This window comes from Mustelus asterias, chromosome 15 (genome assembly GCF_964213995.1).
Source record: "Mustelus asterias chromosome 15, sMusAst1.hap1.1, whole genome shotgun sequence".
Lineage (NCBI taxonomy): Eukaryota > Metazoa > Chordata > Chondrichthyes > Carcharhiniformes > Triakidae > Mustelus > Mustelus asterias.
In genome coordinates this window covers 98,761,645-98,784,605 of record NC_135815.1, presented here as the reverse complement: position 1 = coordinate 98,784,605, position 22,961 = coordinate 98,761,645, and the positions used below count along the sequence as shown (strand labels likewise).

At 46.3% G+C, this 22,961-nt stretch overlaps 1 protein-coding gene across 3 annotated transcripts in view; it reads right to left on the bottom strand.

Annotated features, from left to right (window-relative positions):
• Window positions 1–1,789: 1,789 nt before the first annotated feature.
• macrod2 (mono-ADP ribosylhydrolase 2) overlaps window positions 1,790–22,961 on the bottom strand; it is a 937,884-nt gene continuing 916,712 nt past the window's right edge. Inside the window, exons 15-17 of one of the 3 annotated variants that reach the window (XM_078230387.1) lie at window positions 7,052–7,096; window positions 3,079–3,132; window positions 1,790–2,033 (exon numbers count right to left, since the gene is read on the bottom strand). In XM_078230387.1, the coding sequence (XP_078086513.1) occupies window positions 2,020–2,033; window positions 3,079–3,132; window positions 7,052–7,096 (113 nt within the window). In that variant the 3' untranslated portion in view covers window positions 1,790–2,019. The remainder of the gene's footprint in view (window positions 2,034–3,078; window positions 3,133–7,051; window positions 7,097–22,961) is intronic. The other 2 variants (XM_078230389.1, XM_078230388.1) reach the window with 2 other exon arrangements.

The following is a 22,961-nucleotide window of genomic DNA, read 5'->3' as shown; positions in this document are numbered from 1 at the left end:
CATTGCTTAGGGTAATGTGACTTTTTAAAGTAACCAAAAGATATTTTAATCCATTAAGCTGGAGTCCCCAGTTGATAGGAATGACTTGATCTGCATCAATGCTGAGTTATCCTGAGCTTAACAGGAACATATTATCCACCGGCTTTTTGGTTATCAGATTTGCATTAACAATTTTCAAATAACTGCTCGAATGCAAACTAATAGCTGGCAGCAAATAGCGAGTCACAGCCTTAGTCGCAGGATGATTTTCCAAATTAACTACAACTTTACGACCAATTAGTTCGAATGATTAGTAGCCGCTATTAATACTTTACATTTCTGTTTATTAAGTGGAGCCAATCCTCACCACCACTTCTGACTCCCTGAAGGTCTGATAATCATAGAATCATAGAATCCCTACAGTGCAGAAGAAGGCCATTCGGCCCATCGAGTTTGCACCAACCATAATTCCACCTAGACTCGATTCCCGTAACCCCACGCATTTATCCTGGCTAGTCCCCCTGACACTAAGGGTAATTTAGCACCTAACCCGCATATCTTTCGGGTAGTGGGAGGAGACCGGAGCACCCGAAGGAAACCCACGCAGACACGGGGAGAATGTGCAAACTCCGCACAGACAGTGACCCGAGCCGGGAATCGAACCCGGGTCCCTGGCGCTGTGAGGCAGCAGTGCTAACCACTGTGCCAAAACACTCTGGAGGAAAATAAAGCCACCAAAATGTTTTGGGGTGAGTTTCAATGTATTAGGGGCTGTCTCTGTGATGGGGTGTTAGGGAATGTGGAGGAAACACTGTCCAGTCCCCAGTGGAGTTTTCAGAGCAGTGATATGGGCTTGTACTAAGACACTACAACATATGAGAGAATCCAAAACAAACAGCTTCACTTGCGATAAAAGTTAACACACCCCCCATGTTTAAAATCTGAAAAAATGCCGAAACCGCTGCAAGTACCCAGCAAGGTTGGTCAGTATCACAAAGACTAGATGTCCCCATCGGTCGAGGAGCTGATTTTTCATATTCAGAAGCTAGTTTACCCAATCTACATCTTCCAGGGTTTCATTCAATTTTAATCTGAGCTCATGCTCAGTGAGGTGAGTATTTACGGGAGGGTTGGAGGTGGCAACAGCAATTTGCATTTAGGTAGCGCCGACAGTGCAGCAAAACATCACAAGGCATTTCCACAGCAGCAGAACCCCGTCAAAGTTTGACGCCAGGACAACATAAGGGAGGCATTAAGATGAGGAGACCAAAACATTTGGTCAGAGCGATAGTTTTCAAGAAATGTCTTGAAGGAAGAGAGATTGTGGGGGGGGGGGGGGGGGGGGGGGTTTGGGAGAGAATTCCACAACTTAGGACCTCAGCAGCTGAACTCAGTAAAAACGAAAGACTGACAGGAGAGGAATCGCTCAAAGATGTCAAAGTGAGGCAAAGCACGGGCAAATTGGAAAAAAGCGAAAGGATTCCCAAAGACAAAGCAAGACAGAGACAGAGGAGAGAAAGTCAGTCTCTGACTGCCGGGGGTAGGGGGGGGCGGTGGAGATTCCAAATATCTGGCAGTCAACTTAGTGCTGAACAAAGTGAATTCAGAGGGAGAAGTTAGGCAAAGTCATCACGCACTCGACGGAAATATTAGTATTATACTCTGTAGTTTTTTCAGCGTCAATTTTCAAGTCAGTAATCGGGATCAGAACAGCGATATACCCGGTGTAACGGAGGTGAATACAACCTGCTCTATCATCTGGTGTGAAGCTGATATGATACTGGCTTCATTAATCAACAGAACAACAGTTGCAGGCAGTGAAAGTATTATTCAGAAGCACATCATTAAGCCAAAATATTCCTTCAATAATACAGTTACTGAACATAATACAACTCAGAATTCTAATACACAAAACTGAACAAGGTGGCTACCTAAAAACAAGCACAAAATTGTACCATACACCTTCCGGAGGTCTAAAGGGGTTACGGTCTGCCTTCACAGGCATCGATGTGTCTTGATCCCGTCAAGCGTAGTCCTTCCTCACTGTCCACTTTCTGTGGAGAACAGAAACATGAATTTCACCCAAGAAGTCGCTAGGAGAAGGAAGGGAGCGTTCCGTATAAAAGGGCATAGAAAGATGTGTGTTAACCAGCTGAACTCAAACTGCGGTGGAAAAGGCCACAATCGACATCGAGTGGAACCACCATCCAAGGCTCCTGCTTACAATCGACATTCATTCATTCCTGTTAAAATGCTCAACAGGGGCAGAAACAGCCTTGGCTCTAGGGTCCTCATGGCTGAACAAGGGCCCCACTTTAAGAATGGCCACAAATGGAACCGTCTGGCGTCAGACATTCCAGAATAAATCTGGGTGCCAGACAGGAGGACCAGACCCAGCTGTCTGCCCATATACCGCGGCTACATTCGCGGCCGGGTGTCCCTGGAGAGGGAGCAGGCGGTGTCCGTGGGCACTGTTGAGGCCTTCCGTGCCCACTGGGCACCTCAGGGGCTGGAGTGCATTATCGACCCCTTTAATCACATTTTAGTTTGATATTTTAAGTTTCATTTCTACTTTGTCTTTTGTTTCAGGCGATTCCCTTCATTTTGGGGACTGCCCCTTTTGATTTGTCCCTCAGTTAATTTAATTGTTTTGGCAAAAAAGATTAACAGGATATTTACCGGTTTATCCCTCATCTAATTGGAAATGAGGGATTTTGCCAAAAAGATGAACAGAATGTTTATTTGTCCCTCAGTTGATTTGATTTAGTTTAATCGTTTTACCAGGGAGACCAGCTGATCAAAATGGCTGCACAGTGGTGCAAATTCAGAAATGGATAATATTCCAAATATTCTTTCTCTGCTGGTTGACAGAATATCTGACCACGTGTAGAAGCTGAATAAACAAATAATTAAAATGCCTTGTCTTCAAATTAATTTGGTTCAAAAAGTGCTCATTAAAATGATAAACGACTCTGGAAAATTGGGATCTTGGTTAATCCACGTTTTCCAGCTCGTTTTTCGCCCCCTCATTTTGTTTTTCAAATGTTTCAGTTTTATTATTTCTACCACTCATTATTGTGAAACAAGAATTTGTCCTACCATCTTCATATTCATCAATATAGGGTATGCGGTCGTTATTTTCCTTATCGTCTCCTGGAAAACATTAAAACGAGGGCTTTGTCAGGTATGTGAACTTGTGTTTCATGGGACATAGGCATCACTGAACGGCCAGCATTTATTGTCCATCCCTAGCTGCCCGCGGGGAGTTCAGAGTCAACCACATTGCTGTGGCACTGGAGTCACATGTAGGCCTGACCAGGCAAGGATGGCAGATTTCCTTCCCTAATGGACCAGATGGGTTTCTCCGACAACCGACAATGATTTCATGGTCATCAGTAGATTCTTAATCCTAGATTTTTTTTTGAACTCGAATTCCACCATCTGCCGTGGCGGGATTCGAACCCGGGTCCCCAGAACATTGGCCGAGTTTCTGGGTTAATAGTCTAGCGATAATACCACTAGGCCATCGACTGTGGGAGCAAACCGGAGCACCTGGAGAAAACCCACGCAGACACAGGGAGCACTTGCAAACTCCACACAGACAGTGACCCAAGGCTGGAATTGAACCCGGGTCTCTGGAGCTGTGAGGCAGCAGTGCCAACCACCGACAAATGCCCGAAAGGGATTGACAATGGTGGCCTACCTAGCCCACGTCCCATGAAAATAATAGTAATAAAAATGGAAACCTGCTATCCTCACCTAGCCTGGTTTACATGTGACTCCAGACCCAAAGTAATGTACTTATCTCCTAACTACCCTCTGAAACGGCCTTGGAAGCCTCTCAGATCCAGGGCAATTAAAGATGGTGATAAATTATGGCCTTCTCAGTGACGCCCTCATCCCACAAAAGAATAGGGAAATATTTGAGTTTAATAACTTTAGTTCTTAACCACATCTCTCATTTTCTCTCGGATAGCAGATGCCAGAATTGAGAATGGGTGCACCAGGGATTGGGAGCTGGGGAGGTGTGACCTGGTGTTTGGGGAGGGGAAGTTCCGATGGTACCCGGTTGGTAGGAAAGTCTTCACCCCCAAGGTTTTATTCCCACCTGATTCCTGGGCCGTGGGAGCCTTCTTTGCCTTTTCCATGATTCCCTCCACCGCTACGATTCTATAGTAACCATTTAAACCTCCTCTGGGCCTATCTCTTGTACCTTTACATGTCTCATTACCACCCACCTCTGCCTTGCAGGGATTCTGACGGCAACATTGAAATGAGGAATGCCTGCCCACAACTTGCGACTGGGGTCAATCCAATGGAGAGCAACAGTGAGGGGGGGGGGGGGGGGGTGAGGAATGGGAGAAGAGTGGGGGGGGGGAGCAGCGTGTCAGCTCAAACTGGAGATTGGGAGAAGAGAGAGTGCCAGTTTGAAGCGAGGGGGACAAGTGCCAACTGCGGGCAAGGGGTGAGGTAGATGGAAGCACCACATGGAGTTTACAGCGCAGAGACAGGCCATTGATCCCAACTGCCCAACACCAGCCTCCTCTCTCCCTCCCCACCTTCATCTCGCTCCATCAAAATATCCTTCTTTTCTCCCTCATATCCAGCTTCCCTTTAAATGTATCTAACCTATTTCCCTCAACCACTCCTTGGAGTCGTGAGTTGAGCATCCTTACCACCCTTCAGGTAAGGAGGGTTCTCCAGAAGATTCCCAGTCGGAATTATTGGTGACCAGCTTACGGTCTAACAGGACTAGACAGGGTAGATGCAGGAAGGATGTTCCCGATGGTGGGGGAGTCCAGAACCAGGGGTCACAGTCTGAAGATTTGGGGTAGACCATTTAGGACGGAGATGAGGAGCCATTTCGTCACCCAAAGAGTGGTGAGCCTGTGGAATTCATTACCACAGGAAGTAGTTGATACCAAAACATTGAATGTATTCAAGAGGCGGCTGGATATAGCACTTGGGGCGAATGGGGTCAAAGGTTATGGGGAGAAAGCAGGATTAGACTATTGAGTTGGACGATCAGCCATGATCGTGATGAATGGCGGAGCAGGCTCGAAGGGCCAAATGGCCTCTTCCTGCCCCTATCTTCTATGTTTCTATTTATGATGTCTAGGTTTTGTGACGGCAGAAACTGAGGAGGCTGAGGGGTGGGGGTGGGGGTGAGGTGTGGCTGGCGGTGTGTTGGAGTTGGGGGTCAGGGGGGAAGGGTGGAGGAGGTGCCAATTTGAGGCCGTTAACAAGATGGCCAAGCCACCTGGTCTGAAAATATCTGGCAGCTTTTGCGAGAGTCCCACGTCGGTGTTTAAGCCTACGGTGCTGGGATGACGCACGGCCTGGGTGGTTTGTAAAAACAAAACGCGTCTGAAAATGAAAAATAGCATCCATCATTGTAATGTCCTTATTTGGTTGGCAGGAGGAATAAATCACAGCGCACCTGACACCAAGCTGAAAATATTCATTTGTTATGAAGTAAAAAGTATTTTTCTTTTGCCTTAGGGGTGCCAGGAGGTAACTGACTGGAACCTGCATTCATTGACGCACTCCGAATAAACAGAGAGAGTTTATAATTCTTACTTTGCTTCAAGGATACTTGCAAGGGTGAGGGGAGGGCCCCAAACATCGATTCCTCCACTTGGGAGGCACCAGGCAGCGACAGAGGAAAATGGCGACGTCACCTGGCGGCCAGGGTGTGTCGCCATGGCAATCAGTGGCCACAGTCGCACGGCAACAGGCGGCAACACCAAAAAAATAACAACCCTCACCTGACAACGTGGTCCCTGTGGCAGAAGACGGGTGTCCAACTCTCATAGGGATCCGCATGAGTGGGGGCGCTGCTGGAGATGAGAGAGCTGGGTGCAGTTGGTGCTGGGGGGGGGGCGGGGGGTGGTGGCGGGTGGTTTCAGCCAGAGCAGTTGCTGGCAAAATGGAGAGTGCGGCGGCATGGTAGCACAGTGGGTTAGCACTGCTGCCTCACAGCCCCAGGGACCCGGGTTCGATTCCCGGCTTGGGTCACTGTCTGTGCGGAGTCTGCACGTTTTCCCCGTGTCTGCGTGGGTTTCCTCCGGGTGCTCTGGTTTCCTCCCACAGTCTGAAAGACGTGCTGGTTAGGGTGCATTGGCCACGCTAAATTCTCCCTCAGTGTACCCGAACAGGCTCCGGAATGTGGCGACTCAGGGATTTTCACAGTCACTTCATTGCAGTGTTAATGTAAGCCTTACTTGTGACTAATAAATAAACTTTTTAAAAAAACACACAGGACTCAGATGCAGGGTGATCTCAGCAGATAAGAGAGGGTTGGTCACCCTTGGCGGAACCTATCTCTCCCAGATTGGTCTCTTCAGCTACTGGTGAAAGTGTATCATTATGGAGCCACCCTATCCCCGACGGGATTTGGTTTGCTGTGCATCCACCATTTTAAGTAAACGGAAGGATGCCGGCAACCAGGGAACCGGGTTCAATTTCCAGCTTGGGTCATTGTCTGTGCGGAGTCTGCATGTTCTCCCCGTGTCTGCGTGGGTTTCCTCCAGGTGCTCCGGTTTCCTCCCACAGTCCAAAGATGTGTAGGTTAGGTGGATAGGCCGTGCTAAATTGTCCCTTCGTGTCAGGGGAATTAGCAGGGTAAATACATGGGGTTACAGTGATAGGGCCTAGGTGGGGATGTTGTCGGTCCAGCTTGATGAGCTAAATGGCCTCCTTCTGCACTGTAGGGATTCTATGAATTTGGGTGGCACAATGGTTAGCACTGCTGCCTCACAGCTCAGGGACCCGGGTTTGATTCTGGCCTCAGGTCACTGTCTATATGGAGTATGCACATTCTACCCGTGTCTGCGTGGGTTTCCTCCGGGTGCTCCGGTTTCCTGCAACACTCCAAAGATGTGCGGGTTAGGAGGATTGGCCATGTTAAATTGACCCTTAGTGTCAGGGGGACTAGCTAGGGTAAATGCATAGGGTTACAGGGATAGGGCCTGGGTGGGATTGTTGTCGGTGCAGACTCGATGGGCCGAATGGCCTCCTTCTGCACTGTAGGGATTCTATTCGATGACTACACTTCGATGACAATTCTTACCTTGAGTTGGAGAATTTTCTTCATCTTCACTCAATTTCTGCGTACCTGTTTGAACAAAAGGAAACCACATTTAGGCAAGTATAGAGTTTGGAGGGGAGGGCGGAGTTGGGAATTATTGGACTGCGTGAATGCCTTTCCCCCCCTCACTGTGATCTAACATAGAGCTTGTGAGGAATGGTTTAGTGTTGTCGTAACTGGTGACAACAAATCAACTGATCCAGAGTCAATGGATTGCTTCCAAGATTTTGGTTTTGATGAATATGAGCAGGCTCCTTGTAATTACCTCATTACACCGAGAACAAATAAATTCATGAGATATAGGAGCAGAATTAGGCCATTCGGCCCATCAAGTCCGCTCTGCCATTCGATCATGGCTGATATGCTCCTCATCCCCATTTTCCTGCCTTCTCCCCATAACCCTTCAACCCATTACCAATTAAAAATCTGTCCAACTCCTCCTTGCACATCCCAACATCCACCACATTTTGGGGTAGCGAATTCCACAGATAAATGCACATTAACTTTCTGATCACTGCTGTGATTTCTACCATCGAGAGTGAGTCAAACTATTTAACTCCATGCCATAGAACTTGACCCTTTAAATGCAGCATACAGTCTCATTCAAATAAGACACTTGTACAGGTTCAATAGGAGTCCAAGTGTATGAAATGGCAGCACAAGGTAAATTGGTGAAGCCTTCATAGCAGCTAGGAGATCTCCTGTGGCGTTGCTCAGTTCAGAGTCAGGAGATCTGCTACATTGTCAAAGGAACATTGAACCGTGTTGGTAGCCCTCTTCCTTTTGAGTCAGAAGGTTGTGGCTTCAGATCTCGCTCTGGAGATTTGAAAAACAAGGCTGATGTCCTGAGGGAGTGCTGCATGGTCAGCGGTGCCAACTTTTGAATGAGATGTTAAAATGGGGGTCCCATCTGTCCTCACGGGTGGACAAAAATGATCCTCCGGTACCATTGTTATAAAGGAGAGGTTGTTCCCCGCTCTGAGAACTAACACTGAACCACTCAAAGAGGAGTACCTCGCTTTATAATCTGTAAAGAGTGAGTGTGAAGTGGCACGATCTGCTCTTCAGCAACCTTTTGTGGTTAAATCAAAATAACTCCCTGACACACTCTATAAAATCAACAAATAACACTTTATTTATCTGCCGAACAGTGAACAAGTTAACTAAACTATTAACAAACCAAATAAAACACAATTCTAATGGAATGCTGTTTATATAAATACAATTTCCACTTATTAACAAAAAAAAAATAGAATTTTAGTCACTCTCTAAATTATAACCAGGTTTGGGGTCTTCCGGAATATTCTGGGTTTTTTCTGTTGATTCTTCTGTCTGGAACGTCTGTCTTCTTTCTTCTTTGCTATCTTTGCTACCTTCGCTGTCAAGATGGTGCTTTCTCTTAAGACATAAATGAGGCTGTTACTCTGGCAGATGGCAGTTGCGCTCCTGCCTTTGTCCCACTGCCTTCTTCTTTTGTACCTGTGATGACACATCCCTACAACAGGATTGGTCCCTGGTTGCCAAAACTATCAAATTTAAATCTAATAGGTTGCTGTATCCAAGTGCTTGATTTAAACTGATTGGTTGAATTCAAAAGCCTGTTCTGATTCAAAAAGCCTGAAAGCCTGTTGCTTTGGTAACCTTGCTGCTTGGCCTTCGATATAAATGTTTCACTTTGGGCACTCGATCTGTTCTTGCATTTTGCTAACTTTCGAAGCACAGAAAAACCACCACCTTCTTAAAGGGGCAATGCAACACTTTCACCTCTTAGCATTGTACATTTAAAAAAAATAAGTTTGCAAACACCAAATTCTAACATTCTACTTCTCAATCTACAATCACTCTACTCAACTTCGCAACACCATTCAGAAAACGAGACGGGGCCATCTCCCTGATGCATTGGCCAATATTCATCCCCCAATCAACATCACAAAAGCAGATTATCCGGTCATCATCACCCCGGTGTTTGTGGGATCTTGCTCTGCGCAAATTGGCTGCTGCGTCTCCTACATTACAACAGTGACTGGCACAGTGGTTAGCACTGCTGCCTCACAGCGTCAGGGACCTGGGTTCAATTCCGGCCTCAGGTGACTGCCTGTGTGGAGTTTGCACGTTCTCCCCGTGTCTGCATGGGTTTCCTCCAGGTGCTCTGGTTTCCTCCCACACTCCAAAGATGTGCAGGTTAGATGAATTGGCCGTGCTAAATTGCCCCTTAGTGTCCCAAGATGTTAGGGGGATTAGCGAGGTAGATACTTGGGGTTACGGGGAACAGGTCTGGGTAAGATTTCCCCTTAGTGTCAGGGGGGAATTAATTACGTGAGGCTACAAAGTTAGGGCTTGGGTGGGATTGTTGTTGGTGCAGACTTGATGGGCCAAATGGCCTCCTTCTGCACTGTAGGGATTCTATTCTATGACGACACTTCAAAAGTACTGCATTGGCTGGAAAGTGTTGAGACATCATGACAAGCACTATCGAAATGTAAACCATTCTTAAGTTCTTTCAGCGTACTGTAATGGTTATTCACCCGTCACATTGTTCATGACTAAAACAATCTCTCTTATGCTGTAACCATCTTGCTGTTTGTTTTTCCGTTGCTTTTCTCAGTTACATCACCCTTGTGATCACCCTTCTCTCCCATCCAGTACCATCCAGTAGTCCAGCAACAAGGTTGGAAGTAAGTGCATTGTGTATAATGCATGAAATCTACAGGAGTCTGGAGACATAACTGCAGGGAAAGGTTGGTATTTTCACATTTTAGTTTGAAAACTTTCCAGCATTCTGGATTTGACATTTTTAGACATGTACATAAATATCTGCTGAGATATTCATGTTCATGTGATGTACATCATATGAGATGATGCATCCTGCTTTGAGTTGGAATGTTGGAATGTTGGAGTTGGAATGTTGGAATGACTCTCACTTCAAGTTGTTCCTTAATGGACCACTAAACGTTTTTAAGTTTTTGAAATTTATTTATTAGTGTCACAAGTAGGCTTACATTAACAGTGCAATGAAGTTACTGTGAAAATCCCCTAGTCGCCACCTGTTCAGGTACACCGAGGGAGAATTTAGCCCGGCCAATCCACCTAACCAGCACGTCTTTCGGACTGTGGGAGGAAACCGGAGCACCCGCACACAGACATGGGGAGAATGTGCAGACTCCGCACAGACAATGACCCAAGCTGGGAATTGAACCCGGGTCCCTGGTGCTGTGAGGCAGCATTGCTAACCACTGTGCCACCCCTGCAGGGAAGTACACAGCAAGAGGGAAGGTTTCCATCAAGTCGCCGCTTACTCTTCGAAACTCGAGTTGATATAAACCTAATTTTTTTGGCATAATGCAACCCGCCCATTCCTGATACTAGATTAGTAAACCTTCTCTAAACTGCTTCTAATGCATTTGCATCTTTCCTTAAATAAGGAGACCAATACTGTACACAACACTCCAGATGTGGTCTGACCAATGCCTTGTACAATTGAAGCATTAAGGCTAATGGAATCGATTGATTGATATTCTGAGGCCATGGATACAGCAGGTAAGGAGATAATGATTATAGATGGAGAAAGGCTGCAACAATAATTTCACAACAATAATGGCTTTTCTGGCTGAGAGCTAAGCATGCTGGGATTTTTGGTCAACATATAGATTAAAACTAGATGCAGGTCGTAAAAAGGCTCTGGTCTGGGAGCTGTGATCTGAAACTTCCTGTGTTTGCCCAGATAAGGAAGTTGTTTACATTAATCGAGACAATGTCTCTCTGATTTATATGACTGCTATGTATGGGACATGTCAAATGAACTGAGCATCATGGCCTCGTTCAAAAGTAATTTCATTGGATGTTCGAGCCATGTGATCAGTTTTCGGTGACACAGTTGGCTGGATGACAGAGATTTTTCCGGAAGCGAGTGGAGAATTGTGGATGAAGCAATATGTGAATCCATTGTTTGGCAGCGATAACTGGAAGAGACCAACCATCGCAACAAGACCTGTACCCTAAAGGTGCTTCAGAGAAGGAGAAGATAGATTCTACATCAAGGATATTTCTTGGATATTTTCCTAAACTCGGTCGTATATATTTTCAGTTAAATAGTTAAAAAAATTGACGTTCAGTTAAAGTTAAAGTGCAGTTTAAGAGTTAAAGTTCAGTTGAGCATTGACGTTCGGTTAGAGTTAAAGTTCAATCAAGAGTTAATGAGTTGCAACCGTTTATGTTTGAGTTGGTACTAGGAGTGTTAAATAAAGAAATAATTGAGTTACTGTCCTTGTTTGTCTCATTAAACTGGAATGCTTGGAAGGTGTTTAAATTAAAGTTGTATAACATGGTGAACTCCTACAAGGCCCTGGAACATGACCGTGGACCACATTAATGAACAATACGGAGGACAGTTTCGGGAACATAATTGTGAAAAGAATGCAAAGCCAGTTGGAAAAGAGCAGCGTGGATTCACTCAGCAAGTCGCAAGGATAAGAACTGTATGTGTGAAAAGAGATCGAAGAAGTTAGGCCTTTATTTCCACCAGAAGGTTGAGTGGTGGCCTCCGGAGTTATGGAGCATGATGATGAAGGAAGCTGTGGTACATTGTTTCCAGCAGTTAGCAAAGTGGCAATGAAATAGCACAAACCGCAAGATAATTACACTAAGACAATGAGGGAAGGTTGGAAAGAAAAATTCAACCACTTGAATAAGATAGGTAAGTGGAATCTTGATGATATAAGTGAGTGGATAATAAAGTAATTAGAAAATGATATGGCCATTAGAGATACTGAACTATTGAGAAGCATACACAACCCGACCCAATTCAAATCATAATTGAACTCCTCGTTATCTTTTTAATGGTATTTATGCAAATCCCAGTGCCAATACTTCAACTTTTACACAGTAATTCTGCAGCAACTGAGACTCATTGGGAAACGTGGGATATTTAGCTTATCAATATTCACAAACTGATGCATCTATTTCAAGATTCGCAAAAAAATGTAATTGCCAATCAAATGCAGCCTAAAGAAGCATTTTTAAAAAATTCATTCATGGGACATGAGCCTTGCTGGCTGGCCAGCATTCATTGCCCATCCCTAGTTGCCCTTACTGAGTGGCTTGATAGGCCATTTCAGAGAGCATTTGAGAGTCAACCATATTGCTGTGGATTTAGAATCAAACGTAGGCCAGACCAGGTAGGCAGATTTCCTTCCAAAGAACAAAGAACAGTGCAGCACAGGAACAGGCCCTTCAGCCCTCCAAGCCTGCGCCGCTCACATTGTCCTATCTAGACCAACCGCCTGTATCCCTCTATTCCCCGCCTGTTCATGTGTCTATCCAGGTAAGTCTTAAATGTCGCTAACGTATCTGCCTCAACCACCTCACTTGGCAGTGCATTCCAGGCCCCCACCACCCTCTGTGTAAAAAACGTCCCCCCGGACACCTCCACTGAACCTTTCCTCTCTTATCTTGAACTTGTGCCCCCTTGTAATTGTCATTTCTGCCCTGGGAAAAGTTTCCAACTGCCCCATCTATCAATACCCCTCATAATTTTATAATCTTCTATCAGGTCGCCCCTCAGCCTCCATCTTTTGAGGGAGAAGAAAGGACGTTAGTGAACCAGATGGGTTTTTCTGACAATTGACAATGGTTTTGTGGTTATCAGTAGATTCTTAATTCCAGATTTTTGTTATTGAGTTTAAATTCTACCATCTGCTGTGGCAGGATTCGAACCCAGGTCCCTGGATTAATAGTCTAGCGATAATATCACTAGGCCATCGCCTCCCCAATTCTCCAATGTAAGCATTCCCAGGACAGGTGGTGCATGCACCTGGTGCAGAATAAAGCCCCCTTAAAAGGTTATGCTGGACTATTAGGTGATATAAAGTGAGACAAAGCTCATATGGAACATGAAGGCTGGTATGGAGCAGCTGGGCTGAATGGCCTGCTTCTGTGTTGTAGTTCCAACATTATTTTACAGAATACAAGGGCTTGTGTTTATATTGTGGACACTAAGGGGATGAAGAAATAGAGTGCAAGTGAAACTGAGGCAAAAGAACAGCCTTGAAGCTATTGCAATAGGAACAAGCTCAAAGGGCCTTGCAGCCTTCTCCAGATCTTTGTACATTCTTATTCTTGAGTTTAGCTGAACTTTGCACCCGAATGTCTGAAGGCTGTCCAATATCTCGGCTTTCTCCTTTACACTTATCTGCAGAAGTTGACAGATATCAATAGGCCCATTGGAATTGGCTTCATTATTTCGTCACTCTTCGCAAAAGAACCTCTTAAATTGCCATCCTTAGAAATAAAGTAACTCCGAATGGAAATAGCAGACACGTTGTAAATGTTAATTATATAAACACTGAGGGTGAGGAGGGGGAAAAAGCCAACACAGAAATTAAATGCTACTTGTTCAATCTACTTAGGGGATGAGTACATTTATACTTGGGTTGGCAACACTGGCATTCCAACTTGATTGAATAGTGAAAGAGAAACATAAAAACTAGAAGCAGGAGGAGACCATTCGGCCCTTCCAGCCTGCTCCACCATTCATTTTGATCATGGCTGATCATCAAATTCAATCTCCTGATCCCGCCTTCCCCCCATATCTCTTGATCCCTTTAGTCCCAAGCGCTATATCCACTTTCTTCTTGAAGTCACACAACGTTTTCATAGAATCATAGAACCCCTATTTTGGTCTCAGCTACTTTCTGTGGGAGTGAATTCCATACATTCACCACTCTCTGGGTGAAGAAATTTCTCCTCACCTCAGTTCTGAAAGGTTTACCCCTTATCCTCAAACTATGACCCCGAGTTAGAATCATAGAATCCCTACAGTGCAGAAGGAGGCCATTTGGCCCATCAAGCCTGTACCAATAACAATCCCACCTAGCCCCTATCCCCGTAACCCCACGTATTTACCCTGCTAATCCCCCTAATCTACATATCCTGTGACACTAATGGGAAATTTAACATGGCCAATCAAACTAACCCGCACATCTTTAGACAGTGGGAGGAGACCAGAGCACCTCGAAGAAACCCACGCAGTCACGGGGACAATGTGCAAACTTAACACAGACAGTGACCTGAGGCCATAATTGAATCCGGGTCCCTGGCACTGTGAGGCAGTAGTGCTAACCACTGTCCTAAAAGGTTTACCCCTTATCCTCAAACTATGACCCCTAGTTCTGGACTCCCTCACCATTGGGAACATTCTTTCTGAATCTACCCTGTTAGAATTTTATAAGTTTCTACGAGATCCCCTCTCACTCTTCTAAACTCCAGTGAATATAATCCTAACCGACTTAGTCTCTCCCCATATGACAGACCTGACATAACTGTTTCTCGTAGCAGAAGAGTCCAGAATTGGAGGACACAGACTTCAGCTGCTTGAGAAAAAGAGCTGGAGGCAACACCAGGAAACATGTTTACGCAGCGAGTTGTTGCCATCTGGAAGGCGCTGCCTGAAAGAGCGATGAAGTCAGATTCAGTCGGAACATTGAAAAGACAATTGATTGGAGATGTGGCCTGCCCTCGCTCTGCTCTCGGCCTCCCCCTCTCGCGCAGTGTCACGTTCCCTCAGTGCCGCTCACTAAATTCGCCTGCTCTTGCACCTCCTGCGACACCCCAACACCCATGTGATCACGCTGGAGCTTTCTGATCGGATCGAACTTTGGAACTCACCTTACATCTTAGTTAACTCGCATTTCTGATTAAGTGGCACTTCCCATCCCCGGATCATACCGGTCGACAGCTTTCCCTATGGTTTAAGAGTAAAATCAGGGAAAGGCGGGGGAGGGTGGAGTGGTGGCCAGCAGCAGTCCAGGTTCTTTGTTTCTTCCTGGTAATATATTCAGCTGAGTATGTGTACAAAATCGACCTTGCTTGTTCTGGTGTAGTTGGCAGTCTATTAACGTAGACCTGATTCACCTGCATGCAGTCAATGTGTCAGGAAGCAACATTCTCACACTGGTGATCTCAAATATCTGGCCTCTTAGGCATAGACTGAGTCCAGGGATGAGAGGAGAGATTGAATAGAATTGGCCAATACTCTTTTCTGTTTAAAAGAGTGAGAGGTGATCTCACTGAAACGTATAAGATTCTTAGAGAGCTTGACAGGGTGAATGCTGAGAGGCCATTGCTGCCCTTGACTAGAGAGTGTAGAACGAGGGGGTGTCATAGTCTCGGGATAAGGGACTATTGAAATGTGGAGAAATTCTTTCACTTGGGCGAATGTTGGAATTTTTAAAATCCTGGGAGCTGTGGATACTCAGTCGAACCAGCCTCCCATCCATTGACTCCGTCTACACTTCCTGCTGCCTCGGCAAAACAGCCAGCATAACCAAGGACCCCACGCACCCCGGAAATTCTCTCTTCCACCTTCTTCCATCAGGAAAAAGATACAAAAGTCTGAAGCAACCAACTCAAGAACTGCTTCTTCCCTGATGTCAACAGATTTTTGAATGGACCTACCATATATTAAGCTGCTCTTTCTCTAAACCCTAGCTATGACTGTAACACTATATTCTGCATCCTCTCTTTCCCATTTCCCCTATGTACTCTATGGACGGTACACTTGGTCTGTACAGCGTGCAAGAAACAATACTTTTGACTGTATCCCAATACATGTGACAACAATAAATCAAATCAAATCATTGATTATATTCAAGTTAGGGATCAATACATTTCTGGACTCTAAGGGAATACATCGAAACTGTGTGGAGGTGGAAAGTCCACCATGATTGTATTGAATAGCGGAGCAGGCTCGAGAGGCCACATGACCCATTCCTGGTTCTTGGGCGGAATTTTCCAGCCCCGCTCGCCTCAAGGCCAGAAATTCCCATCCGAGGTCAACAGACTTTTGCATGGTCCGCCACATTTTCCCGTACCGCCTGCTCCAATTCCTGTGGAGGGCAGGGCGGGAAAATTCTGCCCTTTATACTCTTATTCGCATATGCACACAATCAGGTGAGGCCTCAGGTGTGTGCACTGTATGTTGCTCATAGAATCCTACAGTGCAGAAGGAGGCCATTCGTCCCATCGTCTGCACCGACCACAATCCCACCCAGGCCCTATCCCTGTAACCCCATATATTTACTCTGCTAATCCCCCTGACACTAATGCACAATTTAGCATGGCCAATCCACCATAACACGCACATCTTTGGACTGTGGGAGGAAACTGGAGCACCCGGAGGAAACCCACGCGGACATGGGGAGAATGTGCAGACTCCGCACAGACAGTGACCCAAGGCAGGAATCGAACCTGGGTCTCTGGCGCTGTGAGGCAGCAGTGCTGACCACTGTGCCACCCATCTTTTACCTTTACCAATATGACCCACCATTGGTGGCCATCCCTTCAGTGACTACGGGCCTAAGCTCTGGAATTTCATCCCTAATCTTCTCTCTCCTCTTCAAGACGCTCCTATTTCCTTGATCAGGTTTTTGGTAATGTATCTTAATCTTTCCTCATGTGGCTCTTTGCCAGATTTTCTTTGATAACCGCTCCTGTGATACCCTTGGGGAGTTTTTACTTTGGGAAAGGTGTTATTGAAATCCAAGTTGCAAGGCTTGGTGGGTTTCTGGTGGGTTTTAAAATCTGACCTTGGCAGTTCTTCTGTGTTCCAGAGCAAATCTCAGGCTGCTGGCTGGTTAGGCCATGATAGAACATAAAAGCCTCTCAGAATTTGGGCAGTACAAGTACCAAAGGGGTTTTTGCCCATTCGAATTGGGGAACAGCACGGTAGCACAGTGGTTAGCACTGCTGCTTCACAGCTCCAGGGTCCCGGGTTCGATTCCCGGCTCGGGTCACTGTCTGTGTGGAGTTTGCACATTCTCCTCGTCTCTGCGTGGGTTTCCTCCGGGTGCTCCGGTTTCCTCCCACAGTCCAAAGATGTGCGGGTTAGGTTGATTGGCCAGGTTAAAAATTGCCCCTTAGAGTCCTGAGATGCGTAGGTTAGAGGGATTAGCGGGTAAATATGTGAGGGTAGGACCTGGGTGGGATTGTGGTCGGTGCAGACTCGATGGGCCGAATGGCCTCCTTCTGCACTGTAGGGTTTCTATGATTCTATAACAGGTGCAGGACTCTTGCTTGTACATTTAGACTTGGCAAAAGCTGATTTCAGCGGGGCGTTAGGAACATCAAAGGGATACAAAGAAGCTACAAAATAGTGTTAAGGATGTGGCTGCTGCCTTGTGTGTGCAGAAATAAGTACACGTTTTATGTCTGAGTAACAGGCAAATTGTATACAATTTCTACCGCTGGTGTGTAACGGCAGTGCTACAATTGGAAATAGTTAGGGGGGGGGGGGTTGGTTTAGCTCAGTTGGCTGAAGGCTGGTTAGTAAGAAGTTTAACAACACCAGGTTAAAGTCCAACAGGTTTATTTGGTAGCAAAAACCATGCTTTTGCTACCAAATAAACCTGTTGGACTTTAACCTGGTGTTGTTAAACTTCTTACTGTGTTTACCCCAGTCCAACGCCGGCATCTCCACATCATGGCTGGTTAGTGATGCAGAGCGAAGCCAGCAGCATGGGTTCAATTCCTGTACCGGCTGAGGTTATCCATGGTTATCTCTGCCTTCTCAACCTTGCTCCTCGCCTGAGGTGTGGTGACCCCCAGGTTAAATCGCCACCAGCCATCCTGTGGTTACCTGGGACTCTGGAGACTTTACCTTTTAATTGAAACGGTCCACAAGTTAGCATTTAGACTAACATGCCCCCATTTATTAAATCGCGTTTTCGCTTTCGAGTGAGTTTACTTACTTGAAATTCTGAAATTAAATTAATTTTCAGGACCTGGGAGTTTTACATCCAAAGCTGCAATTGTACAGAATCCTACTCTGAGAATCAGCTCACTAATTACCTAAAAATTCAGCCGTTCCATTTGCTTTCTCATTGCCCAGAGGTGCTCAGATAGGTTTGTACACTCTGAATCCATTAAGCAGTGCCCTGTGACCTGCCTAAAGGGAAGTGGCCCCATGTTAAATACCTCCGACCACTGAAACACACACAAATATACTAAGTGGGCACAGGGTTCATCATCAATATTCCCCAGATTAAAAACAAGAAAGGGGGCCTCCTACGCTCGCTGACATTGTTCGCTCATGTGGCTTTGAGTAACCTTACAAGATTTCCCTTTGCAAATCTTTATTGAAATCACTCAGGTCTTTAGTCAATCCCCTGCAGGGTCTGAAAGGCTGAATTTAATTGCACAACACTAAGACATGCTTGATGTGATGGGAAAACCCCGGAGCTTTAAAAGGCTGAAATCTCTGACCATCTGCTTGCCATGTCGACGAACAAACAATGGAAGCAAAGAGAAAGGCTCGAGCCACGGGCATTGGGTACCAGGGATTCTTTTAATAATCAGTTTAGTGAGACCGTCAGCATGTGGGGAGGGGAGGTGGGGGGGGGGGACACACACATATGAAAGCCAGTGCGTGGAATACCAGCTCCCAGAGCGACTATTTAAAATAAATAGGAAGCACCTATCAATCACGTTAGCGTTTAATTCTCTTGACGCTTATTTGACAAGAGTGTAAACCTGCCGAACGCAATCCGTCACAAAAGGAGTCACAAGCAGACGAACGCTGGTTGCAATTTGGATTCAACAAAATTATAAATAAACTGGCCTCAGTGTAGAGCGGGAAGTAAATTGGAGTGCATTCGCTGAGAATAGCTGTGAGGTTAATTTTCGCAGTGGCTGGAACAGGGCAGGGTTTAAATGTAAAAGCAAGGCTCCTGCACCTGTTTCACAATGTGTTGGGGGCTAAAACCCCTTTGGTACTTGTACTGCACAAACTCTGAGAGGCTCTCATGCAGGGTTTTGGCTATTTGTCCTTCTCTGAGCAAGGTGCAAGTTGGCTGAGAAATGCAAGTTGACCGCCACTCATCAATGTTGCACATTTTAAAGTTAAAAGTTTATTTATTAGTGTCACAAGTAGGCTTACATTAACACCGCAATGAAGCGACTGTGAAAATCTCCTGGTCGCCACACTCCGGCACCTGTTCGGGTACACTGAGGGAGAATTTAGCACGGCCAATGCACCCTAACCAGCACGTCTTTCGGACTGTGGGAGGAAACCGGAGCACCCGGAGGAAACCCACGCAGACATGGGGAGAAGGTGCAGACTCCGCACAGACAGTGATCCTGGAGGTGTGAGGCAATAGTACTAACCATTGTGCCACCGTGTCGCCCTCATGGCTTGAGAACCGATTAAATCCCAGAATGTAAGGCTAGTACCTCAAGCCCTATGCACTTGGCATTTAGCTGTTACAAAGAAGGTTTTTTTAAAAAGTACATAAATGCACTTTCAAAGTGCCATATAACAAAATAAAACACTGTTCCATCTTAATTTGTTCCATGTTTTGGACAAGAGTAGTTTAAAAATTAGCCCCATGTTTTATATGTGTGGTAAACCACTGTTAGCTTATTGCCTGTGTGTGTGTGTGTGTGTGTGTGACATGCCTGGGCATGCCCCTGCCGGCCCTGCCTGAGACTCCTCCCCCCCTGGTCCAGGTATAAAGGCGACTGCTCCCAACCCCCTGCCTCAGTCTATAACCAGCTCAGCAGCATGGGTGTGCTCCAAGTCTTTTGCGAATAAAAGCCTATTTGTTTTTGCATACAAATTAGTCTTTGCTTGATTGATAGTGCATCAATATGAAGTTTTATATAAAGGGCGACACAATGGTTAGCACTGCTGCCTCACAATGCCAGGGACCCGGATTCGATCCCGGCCTTGGGTGACTGTCTGTGTGGAGTTTGCACATTCTCCCCGTGTCTGTGTGGGTTTCTGCCGGGTGCTCCAATTTCCTCCCACACTCCAAAGATGTGTGGGTTAGGTTGACTGGCCATGCTAAATTGCCCCTTAGGTCAGGAGGACTAGCTAGGGTAAATACGTGGGGTTATGGGAATAGGGCCTGGGTGGGATTGTGGTCGCCGCAGACTCAATGGGTCGAATGGCCTCCTTCTGCACTGCAGGGATTCTATAATAAACCGGTCTGGCCAACAGGTAACCACAGCAATGTATGGTGAACAGTACCCTCAGGGACCACTGCAAATCAGAAGGTTTACTTTTGGATTGAAGAATACTTTCGATAGTCTGGCCACATTTCTAGCGACCAGTTGGCAAATTGACAAACCCAGAAAATGTCTCTGAGTATTTCACATAAATGAATAATCATAGGATCATAGAATCACCACAGAGCAGAAGGAGACCATTCGGCCCATCGAGTCTGCACCTACCACAATCCCACCCAGGGGGGGCGGTTGGGGGGTGGTGCATGGATGGGACTACCTCTTGTATCCTGCCTCCCCTGAACCACGTGCAATTTCACTGTGGGGCAGGCCAGATCTTGGACAGGAAAACCACCCATGCCCCTACTGAGGCCCATAAGTGACCACTTAAGGGTCCTTTCCCGCCTTAAGGGCCTTCTTCCGCATTCCGTTCATGGGATGGAAATTAATTCCACACCAGCCTCTGGGGAGGGTTTTCCAGGCTACCATGGCGGGCATCAGCGGATGATCCCAGTGTAAATTCCAGCTGGTGTGAAACTGATTTCCAGTCCTCCTGCTATATTCTCCTGGGCGGCACAGTGGCACAGTGGTTAGCACTGCTGCCTCATAGCAGCAGGAACCCGCCTTGGGTGACTGTCTGTGTGGAGTTTGCACGTTCTCCCTGTGTCTGCGTGGGTTTCCTCCGGGTGCTCCAGTTTCCTCCCACACTCCAAAGATGTGCAGGTTAGGTTGATTGACCGTGCTAAATTCCTGATGGTATCTGGGGCCTAGCAGGGTAGATACATGGGGTTAAGGGGATTGGGCCTGGCTGGGATTCTTGTTGGTGCAGGCTTGATGGGCCGAATGGCCTCCTTCTGCCCTGTAGAATTCTATGATGAGGGGGCTCAGTGGAATTCCGCCCTCTTGCTATTAATTGGAGCTACTTTGCTCAACTTTATTTGAAACAGTACAGAACCTCTGCAGTGTGACATGAAGCGTCACAAAATACTTCAAAGTGTATATTTACATTCTGCAGAATGTTTCATCTCCAGTTTGTGTGTGTGTGGAAAAGAACATCATAAAACATCAGAACGTCCAAAACTAGAAAGACAGCCATCCACATGCTCAGTCACAAAAGGGTGGACCAGTTTACGACAAATTCTACGCACTATTACCTCCATTGTGTCCCCACTCTTCCATATCACTGTGAATTAACAAGTTAGCACTTGCCAGTCCATCGTCAGGTGGAAAGGGAGGGACACGTGTGCTTAGAGACATTTTTAATGTCGGAACTGTGTGCTAAAACGCTAATTAAAGTTTTATTCATTAGCATCTCAAGTAGGCTTACATTAACACTGCAATGAAGTTACTGTGAAAATCCCCTAGTCGCCACACTCTGGCACCTGTTCGGGTACATTGAGGGAGAATTTAGCATGGCCAATGCACCTAGCCAGCACGTCTTTCGGACTGTGGGAGGAAATTGGAGCACCCGGCGGAACCTCATGCAGACACGGGGAGAACGGAGAGACTCTGCACGGTGACCCAAGCCAGGAATTGAACCCAGGTCCCTGGTGCTGTCAGGTAGCAATGCTAACCACTGTGCACCATGACACCCTTATTTGAAGCAGGCTAGTTGGTGGAGAAATTAACCATTCTGTGTCTTATAATGAGCTGTGTTTGCATCTCTTTTCCACTCATCAATTGCCATCCATCTCTTCCCTCTAATCGACCTTGACTTGGAGCAGTGAGAGCAATGACAATAAACAGGCACATCTCTGGTTAATGTTGCTCCCCAGAGATACTAGTTTAAATGAAAAATGTCTTGAAGTTCCACATGTAAGAAAATAAAAACGCTAAGATTACACTGCGAGAGAGGGTGGTGCAGGTTGGAGGGCCTCATCCTAACTCTATTCCTGGGCCGAACAAAGGTGGCCACCTAACAGGTCATGGCTGGATGGACCCCACGGGGCGAGAGTGATTGCTGCACAGTTGATATCCACAATCATATTTACAGTCTATGTATTATTTGATCAATTTAATGGCGGCATGGTGGCACAGTGGTTGGCACTGCTGCCTCACAGCGCCAGAGACCCGGGTTTGATTCCGGACTCGGGTCACTGTCTGTGTGGAGTTTGCAAGTTCTCCCTGTGTCTGCGTGGGTTTCCTCCGGGTGCTCCGGTTTCCTCCCACACTCCAAAGTTGTGCGAGTTAGGTTGATTGGCCATGCTAAATTGCCCTCTGGTGTCAGGGGGATTCGGAGGATAAAGACATGGGGATACGGGGATAAGGCCTGAGTGGGATTGTTGTCAGTGGGCTGAATGGCCTTCTTCTGTACTGTAGGGATTCTATGCTTCAATCCTATAACAATTATTTTGGGGAGGGGGGGGAGGATGGGGGGGGGAAAGAGGAGGAGGAAGCAATGGCTTGGTGGTATTGTCACTGGATTGGTAATCTGGAGACCCAGGATAATGTTCTGGGGACCCGGGTTCAAATCCCGCCAAATCCCGTGAAATTTGAATTCACTGAAAATCTGAGTCTGGTGGTGACCATGAAATCATTGTCAATTGTTGTAAAAACCCATCTGATTCACTAGTGTCCTGTAGCGAAGGAAATCTGTCCTTCCCAGTCTGGCCTACATGTGTCTCCAGACCCACAGCAAAATGGTTGACTCTTAAATGTCCTCTGGAGTTGAAGGGCAATTCAGGATTGGCAATTAACGCAGCAGCTAATTTGCGAACATCAAAATCCCACACGCACAGTAACAGCAAAATGATCCGATTCAGTGATACTCATTGAGGGATAAATATTGACAGGAGACGAGGGATAACTCTCTTTCTCTCCAGAAAGCACACCTGGGCGGCACGGTGGCACAGTGGTTAGCACTGCTGCCTCACAGTGCCAGAGACCCGGGTTCAAT